Source organism: Mobula birostris, chromosome 8 (genome assembly GCF_030028105.1).
Source record: "Mobula birostris isolate sMobBir1 chromosome 8, sMobBir1.hap1, whole genome shotgun sequence".
In the NCBI taxonomy this organism is placed as follows: domain Eukaryota; kingdom Metazoa; phylum Chordata; class Chondrichthyes; order Myliobatiformes; family Myliobatidae; genus Mobula; species Mobula birostris.
The window spans coordinates 148,733,772-148,744,986 of NC_092377.1; the positions used below are offsets into that span (position 1 = coordinate 148,733,772).

General features: G+C 45.8%; 1 protein-coding gene across 1 annotated transcript; it reads left to right on the forward strand.

Annotated features, from left to right (window-relative positions):
• The first annotated feature begins 2,995 nt into the window (after positions 1 to 2,995).
• On the forward strand, positions 2,996 to 8,760 carry LOC140202332 (homeobox protein Nkx-3.1-like). Its single transcript, XM_072267240.1, has 2 exons — positions 2,996 to 3,431; positions 8,214 to 8,760. Exons 1-2 carry the CDS (start codon positions 3,197 to 3,199, stop codon positions 8,588 to 8,590), a joined length of 612 nt encoding a protein of 203 aa, XP_072123341.1. The 5' UTR covers positions 2,996 to 3,196; the 3' UTR covers positions 8,591 to 8,760.
• Positions 8,761 to 11,215: the final 2,455 nt, after the last annotated feature.

Genomic DNA, 11,215 nt, shown 5'->3' on the forward strand with positions numbered 1-11,215 from the left:
ATCTTCTTAAGCCTTGAAGTAAATTCTGATGTAAGTTTTCCCTTTATTGTGCATAATCTATTTTCTTTGCTTGTTGATATCCCGGACACTTACAGGTTTCACATTCATCTATCAGTTGTATTGTTCACTGATATTATTGTAATTACTATTTGTAGTATATTATTTTTTGTTACTGATTTTTTTTTCTTCTGCAACCCTGTGCTGTGTGCTGTGTATGGCTGTTGGTACTGGTTGACAATTAAACTTCAAATTGAACTTAAACTGAACTTATTTTGCAAGTTTAAATGCGTCAGTGCGGTAATGCAGATACAGCAGCCAGCCTTCACATAAACTAGCATCACAGTAGTAAATAGGATGAGTAAACTTAGAACGATGAACATGGTGGGTCAAAAGGCCTATTTATAATTCCAGGACACCCACAAAATACCATAGTGAGAACATGCACTGGTTGAGAACAAAACGCTCCAGATGTTCTAAATTCCTGATGTGACCACCACTCCCTGGCCATTACCATTATTATGGAAAAGGATAGAATCAGAGAGGACAGGAAAATTTTTAACTGGGGAAGGGCAAATTTTGAGGCTATAAGGCTAGAATTTGCAGGTGTGAAATGGGATGATGTTTTCGTGGGAAATGTACTATGGACATGTGGTTGATGTTTAGGGATCTCTTGCAGGATGTTAGGGATAAATTTGTCCCGGTGAGGAAGATAAAGAATGGTAGGGTGAAGGAACCATGGGTGACAAATGAGGTGGAGACTCTAGTCAGGAGGAAGAAGGCAGCATACATGAGGTTTAGGAAGCAAGGATCAGATGGATCTATTGAGGAATATAGGGTAGCAAGAAAGAAGCTTAAGAAGGGGCTGAAGAGAGCAAGAAGGGGGCATCAGAAGGCCTTGGCGAGTAGGGTAAAGGAAAATCCCAAGGCATTCTTCAATTATGTGAAGGAAAAAAGGATGACAGGAGTGAAGATAGGACCGATTAGAGATAAAGGAGGGAAGATGTGCCTGGAGGCTGTGGAAGTGAGCGAGGCTCTCAATGAATATTTCTCTTCGGTATTCACCAATGAGAGGGAACTTCCTGTTGGTGAGGACAATATGAGTGAGGTTGATGTTCTGGAGCATGTTGATATTAAGGGAGAGGAGGTGTTGGAGTTGTTAAAATAAATTAGGACGGTTAAGTCCCTGGGACCTGATGGAATATTCCCCAGGCTGCTCCATGAGGCGAGGGAAGAGATTGCTGAGCTTCTGGCTAGGATCTTTATGTCCTCATTGTCCACGGGAATGGTACCAGAGGATTGGAGGGAGGCGAATGTTGTCCCTTTGTTCAAAAGAGGTAGTAGGGATAGTCTGGGTAATTATAGCCCAGTGAGCCTTACGCCTGTGGTGGGAAAGCTGCTGGAAAAGATTCTTAGAGATAGGATCTATGGGCATTTAGAGATTCATGGTCTGATCAGGGACAGTCAGCATGGCTCTGTGAAGGGCAGATCATGCCTAACAAGCCTGATAGAGTTCCTTGAGGAGGTGACCAGGCATATAGATGAAGGTAGTGCAGTGGATGTGATCTATATGGATTTTAGTAAGGCACTTGACAAGGTTCCACACGGTAGGCTTATTCAGAAAGTTAGAAGGCATGGGATCCAGGGAAGTTTGGCCAGGTGGATTCAGAATTGGCTTGCCTGCAGAAGACAGAGGGTGGTGGTGGAGGGAGTACATTCAGTTTGGAGGATTGTGACTAGTGGTGTCCCACAAGGATCTGTTCTGGGACCTCTACTTTTCATGATTTTTATTAATGACCTGGATGTGGGGGTAGAAGGGTGGGTTGGCAAGTTTGCAGACAACACAAAGGTTGGTGGTGTTGTGGATAGTGTAGAGGATTGTCGAAGATTGCAGAGAGACATTGATAAGATGCAGAAGTGGGCTGAGAAGTGGCAGATGGAGTTTAACCCGGAGAAGTGTGAGGTGGTACTCTTTGGAAGGACAAACTCCAAGGCAGAGTACAAAGTAAATGGCAGGATACTTGGAAGTGTGGAGGAGCACAGGGATCTGGGGGTACATGTCCACAGATCCCTGAAAGTTGCCTCACAGTTAGATAGGGTAGTTAAGAAATCTTATGGAGTGTTAGCTTTCATAAGTCGAGGGATAGAGTTTAAGAGTCACGATGTAATGATGCAGCTCTATAAAACTCTGGTTAGGCCACACTTGGAGTACTGTGTCCAGTTCTGGTCGCCTCACTACAGGAAGGATGTGGAAGCATTGGAAAGGGTACAGAGGAGATTTGCCAGGATGCTGCCTGGTTTAGAGAGTATGCATTATGATCAGAGATTAAGGGAGCTAGGGCCTTACGCTCTGGAGAGAAGGCGAATGAGAGGAGACATGATAGAGGTATACAAGATATTAAGAGGAATAGATAGAGTGGATAGCAAGCACCTCTTCCCCAGGGCACCACTGCTCAATACAAGAGGACATGGCTTTAAAGTAAGGGGTGGGAAGTTCAAGGGGGATATTAGAGGAAAGTTTTTCACTCAGAGAGTGGTTGGTGCATGGAATGCACTACCGGAGTCAGTGGTGAAGGCAGATACACTAGTGAAATTTAAGAGACTACTAGACAGGTATATGGAGGAATTTAAGGTGGGGGAGTTATATGGGACGCAGAGTTTAAGGCTCGGGATAACATTGTGGGCCGAAGGGCCTGTACTATGCTGTACTGTTCTATGTTCTATGTTCTAAATAAAACTGTAGCCTGTAATGTGCTGTAAATTTCTATGTTCTATGTAAAAGCGTATATACTACCCAGTGTCTGGGGAGAGAGGGCAGTGAAGGGGTTAAATTTCTTCTAGCAAACGCCTCCTATAATTAACCCTTAGTTTGCGCCGCGTGACATTTCAGAACGCAGTATAGGTGTTGGGCAAGTATTTGGGTTATGCGTCCCACGGAGGTAAAATGAAATTTAAATTAAAAAGCACGTTGAAAGAGACCGAGAGCCTGTCCGGTGCATCTCCGCACTGGACAGGGGAAGTGACCGGGGCCGTTCGCCAGAGCCCAGAGCAGACAGCGGTGATTGCATCTGAGGAGGAGACGGACTCCGCCTCTCCCTTTATGCTGCACCTTCGGGTATAATAAAGCCGAGAGCCAAGAAACCAACTTAACACTTCCTATCCCTGACCTGGTTACTGCTCCAGATCCAGGGCCGGAGATATGTCTGTCACCACAAAACCATTCACATCTTTCCTCATCCAGGACATCCTGGCGCAGCAGGAAGTACCGGGAGGTCCCGGTCGGAGACCGGCCCCTTCAGAAACAGATGCGTCCAAGCCCTGGCCGGAGGGCAGACGGTCAGCCGACCAGAAGACTAGATACGGAGGGGATTCGGAGACTGGGTTCCCTACTGGAGCTGGACATCTTGCGAGAGAGACAGACCTGGAGGTCGGAGGTAGGGGAAATCTCTGGAGGTGATGGTGGGGTGGGATGGGGTGGGGTGGGGTGGGGGTGATATCTTTATTTCTCTCGCTCTCTGTAACGCGCCGGCATTCCGCTCGGCCTGAAGCTGATAGAAGTGAAGCAAGTCGGAGTCTCCATTAAAACCCCGTCGTCAGGCCAAAGACTGTCCAAAGGGACTGTCAGTGTTCTGGTAACCCAGAACCAATGGCTTCTGTTAACGGGTCGAACGCGGACTGCCGTAAGTTTCCGAGATTTCCAAACTCAGTTTTCGAGCGGCTTCTGCTCGCGATCCCGTCCGCTCGTTCGTTCGCTCTCCACGTTCCTGCAAACGGCTGAAATGCTATGATGCGAACTTCGGGCAATCGGGGAAAGTCTGAGAAACTATACGGTGATTTACAAGTGAAGTAAACGTACTTCACCCGAACGTTGGGATCCTTGGGGTCCGAATACGTAAGTACCCGCACAACAGTGTTCTGCTGTATCCTATTGAAACGGCACAAATTATGGGGCGGACTGTTTCCTGACAATAGAGTAAAATGTGTTTTTTCTTGCTGTATTGAAATTTAAACCTACCAATGAAATAATCTGCAACTGGCCCTAATGGGAGAGGGCAGCAATAGCGGATGGAAGGCAATATTAGCGGAGACTAAGCAGCAGTAACACAAGGAATGAGGAGGGGGTGGCTCTGTTGTACTGGGAGTTGCGTAGACCCAAAGGGCAAAATGGCCTCCTTCCGGGTACAACTTGTGAAGTTTTTCATCTCAGCATAGTCTTGCTGGTGAGTTGATTAACACGCTCAAAATGCTGGAGGAGCCCAGCAGGTCCGTCCAGAAGAGTGCGAGTGCGTGTTGCTCGCTATTTCCAGCTTCTACAGGATCCCCTGTGTTCATAATCCATTTCATTGTTGGACACCCCACACACAGAGCTGGTTGTTACTCGTCCCAAACGTCCGCAGTGTATGCTGCCCGACCTGCTGAGTTCCTCCAGCACGTTTGTGTGTTACATGTTGGCTTTCGCTGCCTCCAAAACCCACTTTTTGTTTATGATTTTCTCCAAGATTAAAGGTTTAGTTCTGTAGGCATTGTGCCTGATAACAATAATCCTGCTGCCCTAGGTGGTTTCGAATAGAAGGTTTTACACATAGGGTTCGAAGCACAGTTACGGAACCTTCACTTCCACACATCTCAGTTTCAGTTCAATGCTTCATTTGTAGAAGGGTTGACTTGGTTTCTACGCTTAGCTGGTTGGAGTAGGACAACCAGTTGAGCATAGAAACCAATTCTTCCTGACTCAGTAATGTGAACTATGTCAAATAATCTGAAGCAAGGTTCACTAATCAAACTTTGAGCAGCACCAGTCCACACTGACTTCCCTCCTCTAGCACCAACCCTTGTGTCTTAGAATGCAAGGCACAATATAACTAAAGACCTCCCCACCCCACAGCTTGGGCATTCTCTCACCTCTCTCCTTCCATCGAGCAGAAGATACTTGATGCTTGAAAGCACACACACCAAGCTGAAGGACAACCTCTATGTTGCTGTATAAGATTCTTGAATAGATTAGTGTACGATAAAGATCTCTTAATCAACCTTGTCATGGTACTTGCACTTTCATTTGTTTCCTGCACAGCACTTTCTCCGTAACTCGAACACTATGTTCTGCATTGTTATTTTTTTCCTCAATGTTCTTTCATATGGAGTGATCGGTCCAGATGGCATGCAGAGCTGTGTATCTTGGGACGTGTGACAATATTACACCAATTACAATTACACAGCAAGACAAATAATGACTTGTGTCAGGAAACCCTGGGTGTAAAGGGACAGAAACTGTACCTCCACAACCAGAGTCTTAAACTGAAGGTGGGATTTTCCTCTTCCCATTTAGGGGTAGCATTTAGCAAGAAGGTGATTCACCAATCAATCTTTGTGGATGAGAAAGATTGGCAAAGCTAGGGTTGTACTGATATCATCAAAGGGGTTTCTGAGTGCTCAAAATCATGAAAGGTCAGACAAAATAAGCAAGGAGACAACTGAAGAACACATTAGGAGAAGCAAATTTAAGATGATCAGAGGCAGAGGTGATGTGTGGAAATTTTATTTTCATCCACATAGTGATGTTTGCACAATTCAGCTGGTGTAAAATATTCCATTGCAACTTTCAGAGTTTGAAAGAGAAAGAAAGTGGGACACAGGCAATACAGCCGAGGAACAGGCTCTTCAGCTTACACTGCATGAGCTGACCATGATGCCATATTAAGCTAACCCCACTTACCTGTACAAAATCTATATAAGTGCTTCTAAAACGTCACTGCCACTAAGCACATCTACACAAAACATTGTTGTTAGAAAGCTGCATCCATCGTCAAGCACCCATACCAATACCAGGTCAACTTCTCTTCTCATTGCTGCCATCAAGAAGATGATGCAGGACCCTCAGGAGTCTCACCATCAAGTTCAGGAACCTTGCCCCTCAACCAGCTCTGCAGCCAACAGAGATAACTTCACTTGCCCCAGCATTGAAATGTTCCTACAACCAATGGACTCACTTTTCAGGACACTTCAGCTCACGTTCTCAATATTTATTGTTTATTGATTATTATTTCTTCTTATATTTGCAGTTTGGTGTCTTTTTGCTCATTGGTTGAATGCCCAAGTTGGTGCTGTCTTTCATAGACTCTATTATGGTTGTTATTCTATCATGGATTTATTGGGAATGCACTCAAGAAAAGCAATCACAGGGTTGTGTATGGTGGCATACAGTACATGTACTTTGATAATAAAATTACTTTGAACTTCCTTTACCCCTGTCAGCATGATCCAGGCACCTGTCATGCTCTGCATATGAAAACAACTCTTGCTTAGAGTCAGAGGCATGGAACACTACAGCACAGAAACCGGCCCTTTGGCCCATCTAGTCCTTGCTGAATTATTCTGCTTAATCCCATCGACCTGCACCTGGATCATGGTCCTATATACCCCTCCCATCCGTACACTTGTCCGAACTTCTCCAAAATGTTCAAATCGAACCCGCATCCACCAATTTTGCTGGCAGCTTATTCCACACTCTCACCACCCTGAGTGAAGAAGTTGCCCCCTCATGGTCCCCTTAAATATTTCACCTATCGTCCATGATCTCTTGCTCTAGTCTCTCCCAACCTCAGTGCAAAAAGTACCTGCTTGCATTTACCTTATCTATATCCCTCATAATTTTATATACCTCCATCAAATCTCCCTTCATTCTCCCACACTCCAAAGAATAAAATCTGCAGGAGGCTCCACCTTTCCCTACAACTCTGGACTTCAATTCCTGACAACAATCTTATTTTTTCTCTCTACTGTTTCAATCTTACTAATATCATTTTTGGAGGCAGACAACCAGAAATGAGCACACAATATGTCCTTTGAATTTCCCAGTCTCACCCTAAATCTATGTCCTTTAGAAAAAAACTTGTAGGGGTACGAGGAGGGAGCAGGTGCAGAGGAAGTATTGAATTGCTGTTTCTATATGCTGTTAGTCTCACTAGGATGAGCGACATCTCCTGCTTATCTGCGGCACGGGCCAAAATGCTGAAAGAATGACAATAATTTTTTAACGATCCCAAAGGTCTTTGTTCCACTAGAATTTTGCAAACACTGATTTAGGCAAGCGTAGGTGAGCTATGATCTTTGTCTACGTGCTTACATGTCTGACTGGTAAATCTAGACCTGGGTCAGAGTTGAGGGTGGATAGAAATGAATGGATGTGTAGAGTGGGATTGGTGGTGGGGTACAACATTGTCTCCAGGAGAGTCTGAAGAGATAGATTTAGCGTGGGAGTAAATGGAAAGGGCAGTGCTTTGCAGTGTGGCAGGGGATAAGCAATGATTGAAAAACAAAGAGTAATGAATGTTCAGGCCCTGCCTGTAGTCAGAAGGGTCTGGAGATTGTAGTCGGGGGAGGGAGTTAATGGGGAAGTGGGATAACTAGTCAGGAGAGTTGAGGGAAAGGGAGAAAAGAAGGGTGTCTGTATTGAGGAGGGGGATTCGAGTAGCAGGACTGATGAAAGAGGGGTAGGACAGGGTATAGAGAGGGATCAAGGATGGGTTAATGAGGCAGTTTCTGTGTCTGAGCATGGAGGGGGAGAGGGTGCATCTGTCATCAATGGAAAAGCAGAGAGAAAGGGGGATGTGCAATTGGGCTGGGCATGGGAGAGAGAGTGTCTGTAGCTGGGAACAATGAGGAAGGGAGAACTAGGCTAGCTGTAGTCAGGACTGACGGAAGTGTTTCCCGTTGTATGACTGATGTTCGTGTTTCGGTAGTCGGTAACAATCTGTAGTGAGGAGGGGCTGGATGGACAGTCTGGTCAATGAATAACTAACAGTTTGCTGCAGAAACTCAGCGAGCCAAGCAGCGTCCTTGGAGGGGCAGAAAGAACTGTCGACCGTTCAGATCAAAACCCTGTATCGGGACTGAGGTGAGGGTTCTAGATGCTGTTTGACACGAAGTACCTCAGCAGGTTGGGCATTGCTCAGGATTTTAACATCTCCATTTTCTTGTGTCTCTGGTGAAGGAGCTCCCTGATGTGGGGGGAGATGAGGAGGAGGAATGGGTTACGAGTGGCTGGAAGTGATGTGATGCTGGAGTGCCATCTCCAACCGAGTGGAGACTGGAGGGGAGGAGCTGTCAGTATTCTAGGATAAATTGGCAGTGTTGGATGTCTCCTCTGACTGCTGACTTCCCCTTTAATCAGCTGATCACAAATCTCACGCAAATTTCTTTTCCCTCTTTTCTGCCAGGCGTTGCCGTTCACAGGAGGGCCGAGGTCTCGCCCGCAGGGGTGAGAAGCCCCAAGAAAAAGCGTACGCGAGCAGCCTTCTCGCACGCCCAGGTGCTGGAGCTGGAGCGGAGATTTGACGGGCAGAGATACCTGTCAGCGCCCGAGAGGGCCGACCTGGCCAGCGCTCTGAAGCTCACCGAGACGCAGGTGAAGATCTGGTTCCAAAACCGCAGGTACAAGACCAAGAGGAAGATGCTGTCAGCCAGTCAGAGCTACGCCGTGCCCAAGGAGCAGGTGGGCACGATGGAGAGGACACCATTCATGTCCTCTTACCAAAGTTACCGGCACTATCCCTACCTGTACTGCCTGGGATCCTTTAGCCCCACCATGTGGTGAGGTCAGAGACTGGCCTCACCTGCAGCGAAAACGCACTTTATTTATTGAGTCTCTGGAGGGAAGAGGGTGCTCTGTCCCACTCCAGACTGACTTGAACCCCACCGTTTTCCATCACTGTACTGGGACCAGAATACAACTGTAAATCAATATTATCCCTGCAATATTTGTAATAAAGCAATAGCTATTTTTTATAGCACATTTGGCACTGGTGAGCTTTATTTAATCGTTAGAATTGCTGACAACATACACTCAATAGCCATTCTATTAGGTATCTCTCGTACCTAACAAGTTGGCCTCCAAACGTATGTTCCTGACCTGCTGCTGCTGTAGCCCGTCTGCTTCAAAGTTGGACCTGTTCGGCATTTCGAGATGCTCTTACACACCACTGTTGTAATGCACGGTTATTTGAGTTACTGTCGCCTTCCCGTCAGCTTGAACCAGTCTAGCCATTCTCCTCTGACCTCTCTCAATGTTAATTTCACAGACAGAACTACCCCTCACTGGATTTTTTTTTCCATTTTTGTAGACTATGTGAGAGAATCCCTGGAGATCAGCAGTTTCTGAGACACTCAAACCACCCTTCCTGGCACCAACAAACATTCCACAGTCAAAGTTTCTTGGATGGCATTCCTCCCCCCGTTCGGGTGTTTGGTCTGAACAACTGAACCTCTTGACAATGTCTGCATGCTCTTGTGCATTGAGCATGATTGGCTGATTAGATATCTGCATTAACAAGGTCTACCTAATAAAATAGCCACAGTCTTGTCACTGACAGATACTCCTCAGTACAATTGACAAGGAGAGGTGCAGGAAGCCTGCCTATTCCAATTAATGGTGTACTCTGGATTCAAACTTGGGACCAGTATTAGCAACTCAGTTTAATCAGGTGAATGTGTGGTGCTACATTATAAAAAGAGAAACTAGGGCAGAACTTGCACAGTAACTGGTAAAGCCCTGAGGAATGTTGCAGAACAGAAGGAGCTAAGGGTGTGGAAGTCATTTCCTTGAAAGTGGAGGTACAGGTAGACTGGATAATGAAGGAGGAATATGAAGTACAAGATTTAGGATGTCATAGTGCATTACAGCACATTACAGGCTCTTTGACCCAGGATGTTTTGCCGAACTTTTAACCTGTTCTAAGATCAATCTAACCCCTCCATCCTACATAGCCCTCTGTTTTTTTTAAATCATGTTCCAAGATGGTTACGAGCCACATTGGGAAAATTGCGCAGTCCTGCTATAAACGATGTCATTAAACTGGAGAGGATGCAAAAAGGACCTTGGATGAAGTTAAGGGTCTTTGGTTACAAAGGGAAGCTACACAGGACGAGATATTTTTCCTGAAACAAAGGAAGTGGAGGGGTAACCCTACGGAATTTTTAAATTCATAAAAGGTGTAGATAAGGTAACTAGAAAAGTCTTCCCCTCCCCCCAAGGCAAGATAGTCCAAATCTAGAGAGCATAGGTTTAAATGGAAAGGGGAAAGATGGATTTAAAAAGGACCCAAGGGGAAGATCTTCCACACAAGAGGGTGGTGATTATATAGAATGGGCTGCCAGAGGAAATGTTGAAGTTGGATACAATTGCAACATTTGGAAGACATTTCGACAGTTAACAGACAGGACAGGTTAGATGGATGTGGGGCAAATGTAGGCAAATAGGACTAGCTCATTAGGCAATTTGTTTAGCCAAGACTGGTTGGGCCAAAAGGCCTGTTTCTGTGCTGCAATGCTTTGAGAGGCAAGTGCAAACTACTGTTAGGAAGGGAAAGGAGGGAACGACTCATGCTGAGGTACAGAGTAACCTCCAGAGGGCTCAGGTGGAGTGGATGACAAATCAATGTAACAATTTCCTATGCTAAAGTTCACCACTTACAGATCATACTGTGGTTACTCACAGGATAATCAATAGTACCTCTTAAAAGTTCCAGTCACTCTTTCAGTACACCTTTTGACCAGTCCAGTGCCTGCTCCCAGAGTCACAGTCGTAAGATAGGGCATTAACCATTTAGGCTGCATTGCTATCTCAAATATTCTCATGAAATTGGCTGTCACAAAGTTCGCTGCCCACTTTCACTTGCTCTGCGCAGGGTGAAGTGGAGCCTGTTTATTCAGCACCGTCGAGGCTGCTGAGAGCAGTTTATTTAATCGCCACCGCATCTGGTCGAGTCTCGCCTCCCTTAGCGCAAGCGACAGCTGAAGGCAAGCATCCCAGAGATGATGGAAAGAGCAGGGATTGACTCTGGAAGCAATTCGGGGCACAGGTATGCTGATAAGAAAATGTCAGGTGACACATTCTACAATGATTGAGTGCCTTTTGATACAGGATACACATCTTGCCTTTCCGTTATTAAGAGTGTGCTCTCAACCTCGCCTAATGAGCTGGAAAGTTATCTCCCGAGACTGTCCAAACAAACACTATTATACTCAGCTCTTTAAAGGCCTATTATAGTAAATGGCTCCCAAAGCAAACACGAGTTGTGGCAAATTTAAGCACAGCCAGTTGCCACTCTGGGCCATTAGTGTTTAAAGCCTTTTATCAGGAATCGATTGAAAAAATAAATGTTAACCAGGGTAATGGGCCATGGGCACGACTTCCATCTGCACACTGGGAGTCGGGGGTCCG